The sequence below is a fragment of the Nycticebus coucang genome, chromosome 4 (assembly GCF_027406575.1).
Source record: "Nycticebus coucang isolate mNycCou1 chromosome 4, mNycCou1.pri, whole genome shotgun sequence".
NCBI lineage: Eukaryota > Metazoa > Chordata > Mammalia > Primates > Lorisidae > Nycticebus > Nycticebus coucang.
The window spans coordinates 8,107,626-8,124,218 of NC_069783.1; the positions used below are offsets into that span (position 1 = coordinate 8,107,626).

At 42.7% G+C, this 16,593-nt stretch overlaps 1 protein-coding gene across 3 annotated transcripts in view; it reads left to right on the forward strand.

The window, feature by feature from the left end:
• Positions 1-15,115, forward strand: part of CPSF3 (cleavage and polyadenylation specific factor 3) — a 48,940-nt gene extending 33,825 nt beyond the window's left edge. For 2 of the 3 annotated variants that reach the window (XM_053587863.1, XM_053587864.1), the window contains 4 exons: positions 1,330-1,417; positions 7,522-7,591; positions 11,898-11,994; positions 14,942-15,115. In XM_053587863.1, the coding sequence (XP_053443838.1) occupies positions 1,330-1,417; positions 7,522-7,591; positions 11,898-11,994; positions 14,942-15,043 (357 nt within the window). In that variant the 3' untranslated portion in view covers positions 15,044-15,115. Of the gene's footprint in view, positions 1-1,329; positions 1,418-7,521; positions 7,592-11,897; positions 11,995-14,941 lie in introns of those variants that run through there. The other variant, XR_008379500.1, reaches the window with a different exon arrangement.
• Positions 15,116-16,593: the final 1,478 nt, after the last annotated feature.

Genomic DNA, 16,593 nt, shown 5'->3' on the forward strand with positions numbered 1-16,593 from the left:
TCAGTGGCCAGGGTGCTGGCCAAGTACACCAGAGCTGGCGAGTTCGAATCCAGCCTGGGCCCGCCAAACAACAATGACAGCTACAACCAAAAAAAAAAATAAAATAGCCGGGTGTTGTGGCAGGTGCCTGTAATCCCAGCTACTTGGGACGCTGAGGCAAGAGAATCGCTTAAGCCCAAAAGTTGGAGGTTGCTGTGAGTTGTGATGCTACGGCACTCTACTCAGGGTGACAGAGTGAGACTCTGTCTCAAAAAAAAGGAGTGGGGGGAGACATTAATATAATAACAAATTTAGTTCTTGCTACCAAATACTGTTAAAGAATTTAGTTTAGTTTCTAGAGTGAACATATCAGAGATGAACTTAGAAGTACTCTTTGTGGAAATAAGAGAGAGGCATTACTCCTGAAATAATTTAGCTGACCCAACCTAGAAACATGGAAAACATTATTGGAGCACTAGGCATAAGAAAGGGTATCAGGGGCGGCGCCTGTGGCTCAAGGAGTAGGGCGCCGGCCCCGTATGCTGGAGGTGGTGGGTTCAAGCCCAGCCCCACCCAAAAACTGCAAAAAAAAAGAAAGGGTATCAGGAGATGCTAGGCTTAGTGTGAGAAGCAAAAGTAAATGTTTAAAACTAATACCCTCTTACACTACGTGATGCTACCAGAATATAGTGGTCAGGAATCTGTGTTTGAATCCCAGCGCCAACAATTCTGTTGTGCATGTTACTTTTGTATCAGTTACTCTTTTATAACATAAAGTTTTTTAATGGTTATTTTTATGAGAATTAAGTGATAATGCATATAAAACACTCTGCCACAAAGGACTTGTTCAGTACATTTTGCTTTTGTTATTAAAAGAAAATTAGGAGGAGGCCGGGTGCAGTGGCTCATGCCTGTAATCCTAGCACTCTGGGAGGCCAAGGCAGGGGGATCCCTTAAGCTCAGAAGTTTGAGACCAGCCTGAGTGAGCAAGACCACGTCTCTACTAAAAAATAGAAAAATTATCTGGGCATCATGGTGGTACCCGTAGTCCCAGCTACTTGGGAGGCTGAGGCAGAAGAATCGCATGAACCCAGGAGTTCCAGGTTGCTGTGAGCGAGGCTGAGGCCACAGCACTCTAGCCTTGGGCAACAGAGTGAGACTTTGTTTCCAAGAAAAGGAAGAAAATTAGAAGAGCGTAGCATTATTAATTTTAGTAAACAAGGAGTAAGTTAATTCCGGTGAAAGTGTTGGGAACATTCCCATAAGTATATGCCATGGATAGGGGAGTACTCAGAGCCTCGTGTGGTTGGTCATAGTTGCACCTTCCTGATTCTGCCTTTTGCTTTCCAGTGGTTGGCAAACCCTTCTAATGATATGTATGCAGATACAGTAACAACTGTGATACTGGAAGTACAGTCAAATCCAAAAATAAGGAAAGGTACAGAATGTTTTCACTGTTATCAATTATTTATTTTATTTCTTCCACGTTTCCCTGAAGTAAAAAGCAGTAAATAGAGTCCTAAAGAATTTAATCTCCTGATTTTTCCATTCCTATTTAATCTTTAAAATATATGCATAGCAATTCATATTACTGGTATTTTACTTACTTTTTGTCTTAGCTTCTGAATTTATACTGTAAAAATCTGGTTGCAATTAACACAAAATAAAAATCCCTTTAGAAGCAGTCCTAATAGACATGTTGGTTGTTAAACACTTTAATCAGAAATCCCGAAGTACTGCTGGAAGGAGGCAGCATGTCTTCTCGGAAGCTATGCCGCTCTGTTTGTGTTTAGTGAAACTGCTTAAATAAAATGGAGTCTCCTTATGGGACAATTTTCAACCAAAGAAAACACCAGTGTTTTTTCTTACCTTAAGTGATGAAAATGAAGGTGCATGGTGTGGGAGTGGGTGGGAAGGAAGACCTTTAAAAAAGTCATAACGGCCGGGCATGGCGGCTCCTGCCTGTAATCCTAGCACTCTGGGAGGCCAAGGTGGGGTGGATTGCTTGAGCTCATAGGTTTGAGACCATCCTGAGCAAGACCCCGTCTCTAAAAATAGCCAGGTGTTGTGGTGGTTATCTGTAGTCCCAGCTACTTAGGAGGCTGAGGCAAGAGAATTGCTTGAGCCTAAGGGTTTGAGGTTGCTGTGAGCTATGATGCCACAGCACTCTACTGAAGGCAACAAAGTGAGACTCTGCCTCAATAAATAAATAGATTAATAAATAAATAAATCATGAGTAAACAAACGTTAGTAACAGTGAAGTGAGGATTAGGGTTTGGTGTAGAGAGCAGAAATGAAAAGATTACTTAGGGATGTGGCCAGCACAGCTTTCAGCTCTGAACCACACCCTGCCCTCCACAGCTGGGTGTCACTTCAAGTGAGTTTGTTCAATTCAAATCAAATGCTCCTGAGTTGATTTGTGTTTCAGCCACCAAAGTTGCTTTCTGTTTATTATATTCTAATAACCCTTTTGTAAAATGAAGTCATTTTTATACAATCAGCTAATCAGAAATTTGTATACTTTTCTGAAATGAGAAATCTCTGTGCAAAAATGTTCTTTTTTAGGCCAATTAAAATGTGTAGTCTTCAGGAACGTTTAGTGTCTGAGCCCCTCCAGCTCCTTGTCCATGCTTTGTGGTAGAGAACAGATTTCAGAGCATGTTGTCAAGGTGTCATCTGCTGTCCTGGTGAAGGCTCTGCCTACTGATGATGCTGAAAAGCAAGCGATGCTTGCTTTTAACAGATCGCCGCGAGTACTTTATGTCTGTGTTGTGTAGGAAGAAATGCCTGAGCTGCGTGGTATCGGACTAGTTTGACTCATCTTGACTATTTCTCTTAGTAGTATGGTCCACAGTGAAAATGTACCTTTACTCTAGTTTTAGTATTTGAATAAAAAATAGCGGCCATGACATTGTTAGTGATCCATCTTACACTAATAATAAAAGCATCTCTCTGGGGCGGCGCCTGTGGCTTAAGGAGTAGGGCGCTGGTCCCGTATGCCGGAGGTGGCGGGTTCAAACCTAGCCCCGGCCAAAAACCAAAAAAAAAAAAAAAGCATCTCTCCATTTGGTTAGCCTCTGGGCATTTCAACAAAGGTTCATTGTGGACGGTTAGAATAGGCTTCTTCCATCTGTCCCTTATATTAAAGATCTGTTAACCTAGCTGGCGGCCTTGTATTCCCTAGCTCTTCCCCATTTTGTAGTTTATGGAGAATGACATTGAATTATGTTCTCCTACAGTGATGACAAACGTGCAGTTATTTGACAAATACTTGTTGAGCACTGGCTACTTGGCAGGCATAATTCTAGATGCTCAGGATGCCTCAGCAGCAAGCAGACCCCTGCGCTCCAGCAGCTCCCATCCTCGTGTGTCCTGGAGCTGCTTGGCAGGGTTTGGAGTTGGGGCAGATCCTGTCGGGCCTTGCTGGCCATTGTAAGGACTTCAGATTTTAGTTTGAGTTAAAAGACATGATCTGACAAAGTTTTTAAAGGACTCTCTGATGCTTGCTTAGAGTAGACTGCTAGGCAGATGAGTAAGGAAATAGAGGTTCCAGGTGGGAGCTTTCTCAGTCATCCAGCGGGGAGTCAATGGTTCAGACAAGCTTGTCGGTGGTGGGGGTGGCAGGAAGTGGTTGGAATCTGGAGATACTCTGAAGGTAAAGCCAGCACTATTTCCTGATGGATTAGCTATAGGGGTGAGAGAATAGACAGGATGAATTTTAAAGATTAAGATGACAATCCAAGGTGTGTATGTGATACATGTTAACCTAGAAGGTTGCACCCATGAGGCTAAGGGGCAGAGATTTTATAAGTAACACCTTCTCCTTTGGAAGATGAAAAGTAACACAAGGACCGATACACATGATATTTAGGTTGCGCATATTCTGTATGTATATGATGTAATGAATTGACTTCATCATATCCAAGCCTGGGGTTTTAAGTTAGAACAGGGTCAGCAACTGTGGCCCATGAACCAAATCCAGCCCCCACAATCTGCTTTTGTTTGTGGGTTCCCTGTCGCCTAATGCTACTTTTGTGCTACAACGGAGAGTTGAGTAAGTAGTTGGGAAAGAGACCATGGAGTCCTTGAAGCCTAAAACACTATCTGACAAAAAGTTTGCCAACCCTACTCTAGAGGCACTTCCTATGAAAAAACCTGATTTTCTTTGATAGCGTTTTTCTCCCTTTTCTTTCTCAGCCCCTAAGATTCTGGAAGCACATCTTGTATCTGTAGGTCTGTGTGTTAGCTTCCATTTATGTCCCCCATTGTCCCAGAGATGCATAAGAAAAGAAAGCTTCCGTATGCATCTTCAGAACGCATCGTTCCTGTATTCTTCTACCACACTCCTCCATTTTATGCTGCACCTGATTTTAGTTTGTGTCCTGTTTTGACGCACACAGCTGCTAAGGATAGGTAAACGTGTCTGATTGTGTATTTCCCACTTAGTATATTCCCAGATGTCTCGGGAGTTTATCTAAATTTAGTGAGGAATATACAAATATATGTATGCACGTGCACTTTGCAAACTTTCTTTCAATAGACAATTTCATAGCTTTTTTTTTTTTTCTTTGAGACAGTCTCACTTTGTCATAGCTCACAGCAACCTTAAACTCTTGGGCTTAAGCAATTCTCTTGCCTCTGCCTCCCAAGTACTGGACTGCAGACACCCACCACAATGCCCGGCTATTTTTTGGTTGCAGTTGTCATTGTTTAGCAGGCCCAGGCCAGGTTCAAACCTGCTAGACTTGGTGCATGTGGCTGGCACCGTAACCACTGAGCTACAGGCACCAAACCAGCTTATTTATTTTTTAATGTATTTTATGAGATTGCTTTTACATGTCAGTAATACTTACTAGTGATAGAATTAACAATATTAGTAATAGGGCGGCCCCTGCGGCTCAGTGAGTAGGACACCGGCCCCATATGCCGAGGGTGGCGGGTTCAAACCCAAACTGCAACAGAAAAATAGCCGGGCGTTGTGGCGGGCACCTGTAGTCCCAGCTGCTCGGGAGGCTGAGGCAAGAGAATCGTGTAAGCCCAAGAGTTAGAGGTTGCTGTGAGCCGTGTGACACCACGGCACTCTACCCGAGGGCGGTACAGTGAGACTCTGTCTCTACAAAACAAAAACCAAAAACCAATATTAGTAATAAAATTAATAATTATAGTTAAAGTATAAAGATTTTATTATATGGCTTTCTTGGCTGTCATCTGGTTAATTGTATATGTAATTCAAATTCATGAATAAAAAACAATTAGGTGAACTATGGTCTGAATTATAAAATAGTTCAGGAGAATAAGAGTTTGACTCCTCCAGAGAGTAGATTTAAATATGTATATGTGAGTATTGAGGACAGTTGATAAAGCTACACTTACCAGAAAATTCAGTAGTATTGTATGATAAAATAGTTACTTGGGCTGAGAAATTAAAAACACATTGAAGAAACCTTAATTTTTAAAGTCTCTTTAAAATAATAAAGTCGTATTTCCCTTCATGATATATATGTAGTGTGCATACGTGTGTTTTCTCTGAAGGGTTATAAAATTTTGCACTATTTTTTGTAATAGCTTCATTGATACCATGAAATTAGCCCATTTAAAGTGTACAATTCATTCAGAGGTGTGCAACCATCACAATTATCAAGTTTAGGAATTTATGTCATTCCAAAAAGAAACCTGAATTTTTTAGATATGATCCTGCAATCCCTACATCTTCCCCCCGCACCCCCAACTCAAAGCAACCGCCAGCCTTTCTGTCTCTGGATGTGCCTACTCTGGACATTTCAGATGAATGGATCATACAGTATCTGTTCTTTCCCGACTGGCCTCCTTCACTGAACATAGGGTGTTCAAGGTTCATCCATTTTGTAGCATAAATCAGTACTTCATTCCTTTTATGGCCAAATAATTTCCTCTTGTATGGATATAACACATTTTGCTTGCCATTCTTCGATTAAAAGATACTTGTATTGTCTCTACTTTATGGCTGTTACGAACACTGCTACTGTGGATATTTGTATATATTTTTGCATAGACATATGTTTTTATTTCTCTTGAGTCTATACACAAAAGTAACTTTACCGTAAGGTCACAGTTGCTGACCCTGCCCTAACTTAGCTCTTTTTAACTTTTGGAGGCACTGCCGGCCAGTGACTTCTGCTGCAGGTGAGGGACGGGGGGTATTTAGTGATATGCTGGAGCACACTGAAAGCTCCAGGTTAAGCTTGGCTCATCTTCTCCACTGTCAGATTACTTCGTTGGGGTGGGGGTGTGGGGGCAAAGCTAAGTAATTTAATGCGCAAGTGATTTTGAAATTAATTTCGATTAAAAATAAATTATAGGTATATTATATATAGTAGGATGCTAAATTTGCAAAACATCCCAAGCAAAACAAAAGACCTCAGAGACCTTTGAATACTTGGAATACCTAGAGTTATTATTCACCCCTGGTCATACATGTCAATTTTGGGAAATATTGAAAATAAAATTTAAAATAATATTAAATATCATTTTGTGGTTCTTTAGTAAAAACATAAGGTGATCGAAAAAAATCAATTTGGCCTAGCAGGTAAATGATCCTTATACATGTTTTTCACTTTTAAGAATTCCATAGTTGGGAGCGGCACCTGTGGCTCAGTGGGCAGGGTGCCGGCCCCATATACTGAGGGTGGCAGGTTCAAACCCAGCGCTGGCCAAACTGCAACAAAAAAATAGCCAGGCATTGTAGCGGGCGTCTGTAGTCCCAGCTGCTCAGGAGGCTGAGGCAGGAGAATCTCGTAAGCCCAAGAGCTGGAGGTTGCTGTGAGTCCTGTGACATCATGGCACTCTACTGAGGGCAGTAAAATGTCTCTACAAAAAAAAAAAAAAAAAAGAATTCCATAGTTGGGTGGTGCCTGTAGCACAGTGGTTATGGCACCGACCACATGCACCGAGGGTGGTGGGTTCGAACCCGGCCTGGGCCAGCTAAACATCAATGACAACTGCAACAACAACAAAAAAAATAGCTGGGTGTTGTGTTGGGCGCCTGTGGTCCCAGCTACTTGGGAGGCTGAGGCAAGAGAATCACTTGAGCCCAAAAGAGTTTGAGGTTGCTGTGAGCTGTGACAACACGGCAGTCTACCGAGGGCAACACAGTGAGACTCTGTCTCAAAAAAAAAAAAGAATTCCACAGTAAGGTCAGGCACACTGTCTCAGGCCTGTAATCCTAGCACTCTGGGGGTGGGGGAGCGAGGCAGGTGAACAGCTTGAGCTCACAAGTTTGAGACCAGCCTGAGCAAAAGCAAGACCCTCGTCTCTACTAAAAATAGAAAAAAAAAAAAAAGACTGAGGCAAGAGTATTGCTTGACCCCAAGAGTTGGAGGTTGCTTTGATAATGACGCCCGGCACTCTACCCAGAACAACATAGTTATAGACTCTGTCTCAAAAAAAAAGAAGAATTAAAAAAAAAAGGCACTTTGATTATCAATAACCAGGTTCCGAGTATTAATTTGGAAATCATTCTAAATAGGAATTTGGTAATTAAACTGTCTCTCTTTTCTCCCCCAGGTGCGGTACAAAAGGTTTCTAAAAAATTAGAAATGCACGTTTATAGCAAGAGGTTGGAGATCATGCTTCAGTAAGTTTTTCTCCCATTGTTGCTCAACAAGTAGTGAGGATGGGGAGGAGGAGCCCTGGATTCAGCTGGACTCACTCCAGGACTCTGGTGTGGCTCAGAGACCAGGCCAGCCCACTGCTCTGGGGCCTGCTTCTCCCTCAGGAAAGAGAAGGAGTTTTGAACCACAGCTAGTTCAAGTACATGCCACCTTCCTGGTCAGCCATTTGGGTTTTCTTAAATATATTACCTCAGGTTATCCTCCAAGGGCTGGTGTAGTCAGCAAAGTTTAAAACATTATCATCAAGGACGTGTACTAAAATCTCAGCCAAAAGTTAATGTGTTCTTAAAAGAACTATTTATATGGCTCGGCGTCCATAGCTCAGTGAGTAGGGCACCAGCCACATACACAGAGAGGCTGGCAGGTTCAATCTCTGCCTGGGCCTGCTAAACAACAATGACAACTGCAACCAAAAAAAAAAAAAATAGCTGGGCATTGTGGCTGGTGCCTGAAGTCCCAGCCACCTGGGAGGCTGAGGCAAGACAATAGCTTAAGCCCAAGAATTTGAGGTTGCTGTGACACCACAGCACTCTACCAAGGGTGACATAGTGACACTCTGTCTCAAAAAAAAAGAACTATTTATATATTTACTAATTAAATGTGGATTCTTCATTAAGAATGGCTTTCCTTAGCCGGGCGTTGTGGCGGGCGCCTGTAGTCCCAGCTACTCGGGAGGCTGAGGCAAGAGAATCGCGTAAGCCCAAGAGTTAGAGGTTGCTGTGAGCTGTGTGATGCCATGGCACTCTACCAAGGGCCATAAAGTGAGACTCTGTCTCTAAAAAAAAAAAAAAAAAAAAAAAAAGAATGGCTTTCTTCTAGACTCTTCCCATAGAGTAAGTCTGTAAACTATGGATTACATTTTATTTATTTATTTATTTATTAAATCATAGCTGTGTACATTAATGCAGTCATTGGATACCATGCACTGGTTTTATATACAATTAGAAATATTTTCATCACACTGGTTTACATAGCCTTTCTGGCTTTTTCTTAGTTATTGTGTTAAAACATTTATATTCGGGTGGCGCCTGTGGCTCAAGGAGTAGGGCACCGGTCCCATATGCCGGAGGTGGCAGGTTCAAACCTAGCCCCGGCCAAAAACCACAAAAAAAAAAAAAAAAAAAAACATTTATATTCTACACTTAGTAAGTTTCACATGTACCCTTGTAAGATGCACCGTAGGTGTGGTCCCATAGGTGTAATCCCACCAATCACCCTCCCTCCACCCACCCTCCCCCCTCCCCTCCCCTCCCTTTCCCCTTTCCCCTTTTCCCATATTCTTAGGCTATAATTGGGTTATAGCTTTCATATGAAAGCTATAAATTAGTTTCATAGTGGGGCTGAGTACATTGGATACTTTTTCTTCCATTCTTGAGATGCTTTGCTAAGAAGAATATGTTCCAGCTCCATCATGTAAACATGAAAGAGGGAAAGTCTCCATAACTATGAATTATATTTTAAAGTTGGTATTTTTCTGAACACCAGAGATTAGGTCTTTTATTTTTCTACAAGTGCTCTTTGAGCTTGATTTCTGAATGTTTTTCAAAATAAAATAATCATGTAAAAAAAAAATAATAATAATAATCATGTAAAACTGCCTCATAGTGAATAGCTACAATTTAAGCTTATATATTACACCAAAAAAGGAAAAATAAAAAGATTTGTATTTAGATTTCTAATTTCCATGTCTAGCATAGTTCCTTACACATAGCAATCTCAAATACCTGCTGAATAAATAAATGACTGCTTCTGTTTTTAAACAGAAAGTTACTTAATTAGAAATCTTAACAAAATAGCATGTTGGCTGGGTATGGTGCCTCATGCCTGTAGTCCTAGCACGATGGGAGGCCGAGGCTGGTGGATTGCCTGAGCTCAGAGGTTCAAGACCATCCTGAGCCGGAGTGAGCCAGAGTGAGACCCCGTCTCTACTAGAAAAAGCCGGACGTTGTGGTGGGCGCCTGTAGTCCCACTACTTGGGAGGCTTAAGGGCAAGAGAATCGCTAAAGGAAGAAATGAAAAAAAAAAAAAAACCTTCAAAGTAAGATGAGTGAAAGCCAGTTGAAATCAAAATAAAATTAAAAAAATAAGGTGTTGTACAAATTTAGAAGGGTTGTATGTTAACATTTCTGTCTCTTCCCTTTCCCTAGATTCTATCCAGATAATCTTTTTTTTTTTGCAGTTTTTTCTTTTTTGGCTGGGGCTGGGTTTGAACCCACCACCTCCGGCATATGGGGCCAGCGCCTTACTCCTTCGAGCCACAGGCGCCGCCCCCGGATAATCTTTTTAAAGCAGCCATGTAGTGGCTTTTTAAGAAATAGATAATAGGCTTTACTTATCTTTTATTTTTATTTTTTTTAGAGACAGAGTCTCACTTTGTTCCCCTCAGTAGAGTGCATTGGTGTCACAGCTCACAGCAACCTCTAGCTCTCAGGCTGGCAATTCTCTTGCCTCAGCCTCCCAAGTAGCTGGGACTACAGCTGCCTGCCCCAAAGCCTGGCTATTTTTTTGTTGCAGTTTGGCCTGGGTTGGGTTCAAACCTACCACCCTCCCTCAATATATGGGGCCGGCGCCCTACTCAACTGAGCCACAGGCGCCGCCCCATAATAGGCTTTAAATGGAGACTTCACTTACAGAAGCTGTCACACATCTTCAAAATCATTCAGGCTGTTGTCATTTGGTTTTTTTAATGCTTTATTCTCATACAAAACCAGCTAGCAGTAGGAACAGTGATTTCCAGTGTCACTGAAAAGGCCACAGATTTGATTGGGTCCCAGCCCTGTGTCTGTGCTAGCCCCTGGGGCTCTTACTGTTTTTGCAGAGAGCTTTCTTCTGTCAGCCTTAGAGTCTGAGTCACTGATCCCTTTGACAGGTAAGCCTAGGGGATACACGTGCAATTTTACCTTTGATTTCAAGGTTAGACAACCCCCTGCCCAGAGCCCCCCATGGGACCCCAGCTACAGAGCCCTGTGTAGGAGGTGGGTGTTGGTGCTCCCCTGTGCCTGCCTAGGGATGTAACCAGAATACCTGTGCTGCAAGCAGCCCTGTTCCCAGAGGTGCTGCAGAAATAGAAATCCTGCGGCTCCTTGGAATGGCCTGGCTCTCCCAGGTACAGCAGAAGGATGTGCAGAATGGAGGGACATATGGCCCCAGCTGTCTGCTCAGGTGCAGAGGGCAGTCTGCAGGAGGCTGCTGGCCCTTCCACAACACTTTGCACTCTGGCTTCTTCCCAGCCCTGGGACACCGCTCCTCCTGCCCCTCTCCCCAGGCCCTCCCTTGGACACCCCTAACTGTTCAACTGTTAGGACTGAGAGAGAGAGAGCCACTGCTCACATTCACCTCCTGAATGCAAGACGCCAGAACCTATAAACTGCCAGGTCAACCATGCCCTTATAAAGTAGCTTTAACTTCACAGATGTTTAAATTCTTAGGGTTATATGGAATAAAGGTATTGGTTTCTTTAGATGCCAACAGTTGATCACACAAAACTGGAACCTTTTTTTTCTATCTTTTTGTATGCATTTCTGTATTTAAAATACATAGTTTTCTTTAGTACTAGGTTACTTAGCCAAGTTGAAACATACTATTAACATTAACTGCCTACAAGAGCAAGCAGGTGGTCACTGCCACCCCAGGTTAATGCAATATCCGTGATAACTGACCAAGGGATGACCATTGTCTTCGCGGGTGTTTTAGATTCACCGACTACCTTTTCTTAACTGTACCCAGCCTACTGATCGGACTGCTGTTCTCTACTACTTCTGTAACTAATGGGGATAATGTTGAAATTGATGATTAAACTGGGGCCCCTTAGTGATAGGCAATGTCAGTGATTTCTGTGCCCTTGTACCTGGTGCAGCACCCGCCATATAGAAGATGCTCGACAAATACCGAGTTGAGCTAACTCAAAGCTGCCATTTGGAGGGATGAAAAGGAGACAGCTAGGAGACTTGGGAGCCAGTTAAGGGCAGACACCTGGATTTGGGTTACTCAATTCTGTTTCTTCATGTGTAAAAGGGGACCCTTACCAAAATTAATGTAGATTAAGAAAATATATATAAAGTGCCGAGCACAATGCCCTTGAATAGATCATTCTTAACAAATGATAGCTGTGTATTTTACCTGTTTTATAAAATTAATAAGAAGTAGATCTCAGGTATAAATACAAGTATTCCGTGTACATTGCAATTAGGATTTCTCTTCAATTTTATTTTTCCCCACATATGTAAAGCTCCACTTTTCCACTAATATCTCCTCTTTGTTTATTTTAAGGGACATATTTGGAGAAGACTGTGTAAGTGTAAAAGATGACTCTCTCCTTAGTGTCACAGTGGACGGAAAGACTGCTAATCTTAATTTGGACACCCGGGTAAGTGGCTTCTCCTCCAACATCTAAAGACATTTGAAGACAGGCACAGTGACTCACATCCACAATCTCAGCACTGTGGGAAGCCAAGGCGGGTGGATTGCTTGAGCTCAGGAGTTGGAGACCCCTACTAAAAGTAGAAAAACTAGCCTGGTATTGTAGTGGGCACCTGTAGTCTGGGAGGCTGAGGCAAGAGGATAGCTGGAGCCCAAGAGTTTGAGGTTACTGCAAGCTGTGACACCATGGCAACTCTACCCAGGATGACAGAATGAGACTCTGTCTCAAAAAAATTAAAAGGACATTTGAAATAAAGTGAAGGCAAAATAATCTATGATCCCATATGGCACAGTTCACTTTTGCATTTTGGAATTTCTTTTTTTTTTTTTTTTTTTTTTTTTTGTAGAGACAGAGTCTCACTTTATGGCCCTCGGTAGAGTGCCGTGGCCTCACCCAGCTCACAGCAACCTCCAACTCCCGGGCTTAAGCGATTCTCTTGCCTCAGCCTCCCAAGTAGCTGGGACTACAGGCGCCCGCCACAACGCCCGGCTATTTTTTGGTTGCAATTTGGCCGGGACCGGGTTTGAACCCGCTACCCTCGGTATATGGGGCCGGCGCCCTACCGACTGAGCCACAGGTGCCGCCCGCATTTTGGAATTTCTTTGCAGCATTTCTTACATTTCGTTTACATGATTGTATTTATATTATTATATATAAAGTTTTCCATGTTTTTCTTCGTTGCCACATGGTACCTGGTTCCCATGCATATTATTCTATTATTTTCCTTTTCCATAATATGCTTAGGATTTCCCTAGTTTGGTGTCCAGTTGATTCTAGATTCTTCTGTTTATACCAGCAAGATCCAAGTGGCTTTTCCAAACAATAGGGTTTGAGAATGTGGGACCTGGGGCAGCACCTGTGGCTCAGTGAGTAGGGCGCCGGCCCCAAATACCGAGGGTGGCGGGTTCAAACTTGGGCCTGGCCAAATTGCAACAGAAAAATAGCCGAGTGTTGTGGGCGCCTGTAGTCCCAGCTACTCGGGAGGCTGAGGCGAGAGAATCACGTAAGCCCAAGAGCTGGAGGTTGCTGTGAGCTGTGACGTCATGACACTCTACTGAGGGTGGTAAAGTAAGACTCTGTCTCTACCAAAAACAAAAAAAGAGAATGTGGGACCTGTGGTCCTACACCAGCAGATCTTTGGTAATAGAGTTCTGTGGCATCATAGCTCACAGCAACCTCCCAACTCCTGGGCTTAGGTGATTCTCTTGCCTCAGCCTCCTGAGTAGCTGGGACTATAGGCACCCGCCACAGTGCCTGGCTATTTTTTTGTTACAGTTTGGCAGGGGCCGGTATGAACCCGCCACCCTCGGTATTTGGGGCTGGCGCCCTGCCCACCCAGCCACAGGCGCTGCCCCTTAAAAATTTTTTTGTATGTTCTTCAACTGTACAGGTGCTTTGAGAAAACATTAGATTTTTTACCTCAATAGAAAAATAAGTGAAGAACATGAAGTAACTCACAAGAAAACAGATATAGCCAGTGAACATAAAACAAATTTCCAGATTTCCACTAACAATTAGAAGACATACATGTTTACAGTGTAAAATACCACTGCTTATCATAACTGGCACAGATTAAAGAGAGCGATGGGACCAGGGATGGTAAAAGAACTGGGAACAGTTACTCGGATGCTACTAGGGGAAGCAGAGTATAAATTAGGTGGCCTTTTCCTTCTGCACAGCAGTTTGATGATGTGCATCAGGGCCTTTATTCACAATTCCACTTACTGGATTCAACCAAAGAAAATAATTAGATGAGCAAAGATACACATACAAGGATGTCTAGTGAGCATTAAAACAATGGCAAGAAATCAAAATATCCAAGAATAAGAAATAAAATAACTGAGTACCTAATGTGTATGGCATATCTTTACACGCTGCGCTGGCACACTGCGGGTGCCTGGGCAGGGGATTGGCAGCAGCCTGGGATGGGTGGCAGGCCCTTGAGCTCCCAGATTTGCACATCAAAGAGCTGGGGCAGTTGGCCCTGCACTCACAGAGCTTGTCCTTCAGTAGCTGTGGCCGCAGAGATACCATACCTGCTGGCGGGCCAGCCATCCTCCGAGGCTCTTGCACCCATCCCGGCTGTCTAACCAGCTCTGCTGTGCTGTGTATATATAGTTTAAACAGCATATAGTGTTCTGTAATTGAGTTTTAAGAAGTACCTAGAAGATAGTGATCTTAAATCAAACTGAATGCTAATATTCCCCCAAAATTTGTGCAGCTGTCATGTCAATAAAAAGTTCAGTATGGAGGGGCGGCGCCTGTGGCTCAGTGAGTAGGCCGCTGGCCCCATATGCCGAGGGTGGCGGGTTCAAACCCAGCCCCAGCCAAACTGCAACCAAAAAATAGCCGGGCGTTGTGGCAGGCGCCTGTAGTCCAGCTGCTCAGGAGGCTGAGGCAAGAGAATCGCGTAAGCCCAAGAGTTAGAGGTTGCTGTGAGCCGTGTGACGCCACAGCACTCTACCTGAGGGCGGTACAGTGACACTCTTGTCTCTACAAAAAAAAAAAAAAGTTCAGTATGGAATACTGAGTAAATGGCCACATCACCTGTTCGCTGAGTACTTTGTGTTGCACAGACTAACTTCCTTGGAGTACCATTTCTTGGCTCAAAGTAAAGGTTATTTACTAGACTCTTCCCCAGTCTTTGTCCCTCCCCACCAATGCATCTCTGATTAGACCAGTCATTTTGCTCTAGGAAGCTATCGGCACTCCGGTGCACACCCACACTGGGCGGCACAGCTACTCTGCATCTTAGTAATGTGTTCTTGGTAATGTGGAGGTCGTGTGTGACCTCCACTGACAGGAGATGGTTATTCTACAGATTTTTCATTTGTCTTCCATGTACTAATTACAGTTATAATAATTAAAGGCTTGCTTGTGCTCTTGCTTTCAGACTGTAGAGTGTGAAGAAGGAAGTGAAGATGATGAATCTCTTCGAGAAATGGTGGAACTGGCTGCACAGAGACTGTATGAGGCCCTCACACCAGTTCACTGATAACTTTCTATCTTAAACCTTAACAAATATTTGATTCTACTTCTGTTACTTAAAATAAATTACTTTCTCTGGAGTTTAGTTTTGATGTCAAATGGCCTTTATTCCAATAGTTTGAATACTGATAAATCACCAACTAATTTGTCAATTAGTCTAGAACTAACTACTTAGTAAACTACTCTTTATTTTAGAATGTATTTATTCTGCTTCCAGGCATGTATGCAGCTCTCACTGAAACCTTTTAAGATTTGCTCATAGCAACTGAAACAGAATTTGTCTTAACTATACTTAAGGAAAGAAAATGCACAGTGAGTGGTTTGTATTTTCACATCCACATTCTGAATCTGAATGAACAGGAATTATCACTTAAAAATGTTAAGCCCCTTTCTGTTTCTTTCCTTTTGATAACAATTTATATTTTTGTAGAATTATGACTTTCAGAATTCAGTATTTTCTTTGTACTATACACATTTAACTCGGGTATTCAGTGTGTGTGTGTATATATACTTTTTTTTATTAAATCACAACTGTGTACATTAATGCAATCATGGGGTACAATGTACTGGTTTTATATACAATTTGAACTGTTTTCATCAAACTGGTTAACATAGCCTTTACAGCATTTTCTTAGTTATTATTTTAAGACATTTATATTCTATACCTAGTAAATTTCACCCATACCCTTGTGAGACGCACCACCGTAGGTGTGGTCCCACCAGTTACTCTCCTCCACCCATTCTCCCTGCTCCCCACTGTATATATTTCTTTTTTTTTCAGTGTATATATTTCTTTAAGAGACATGGTCTTGCTCTGTCACCCAGGCTGGACAGAATGTAATTTTTATGACTCAACAGTTATTCATGTGTCAGTTATTTGTTTCATATGTAAGTGAATTAGGCCAATTTCCAAAAGTATGTGTAATTCAGACTTGTAAGTAACTGGACACAGGATTGTCTGGTGCTGAGGGAGCAGCCCATTCCACCAAGGGCTGCTTTGGCATCTACTTCAAAGAAAGTGACCTGCTTGCTCCCTCCCCAGAGGGCAGGAACAGGTGCACTGCTAGCTCCTCCCCTTCACAGCCAGATTCCAGAGTTGACTCTGCTCACTGACAGTCTGAAGTCATCAGGTGTCACAGTCACTAAATTCTACCCACACTAGGTCATCCTCATTTTGCTCACTGCTTATAGTGACTTACAACTGTAGGCTACTCCCTTGCCCTTTGGTGACAATGTTCAGGGTAAATCTGACCCTGTTACTTGAAATACATTTATTTCTATAAAACAGCCTCTGTATTTTGTCTTTAGCTTATACTAAAAGTCTAGGGGTCACCTTCTAAAAGTCATAATGTTTTATATTTTAAAACTTTTTTTTTTTTTTTTTTTGTAGAGACAAGAGTCTCACCATACCACCCTTGGGTAGAGTGCCGTGGCGTCACACGGCTCACAGCAACCTCTAACTCTTGGGCTTACGCGATTCTCTTGCCTCAGCCTCTCGAGCAGCTGGGACTACAGGCGCCCGCCACAACGCCCGGCTATTTTTTGGTTGCAGTTTGG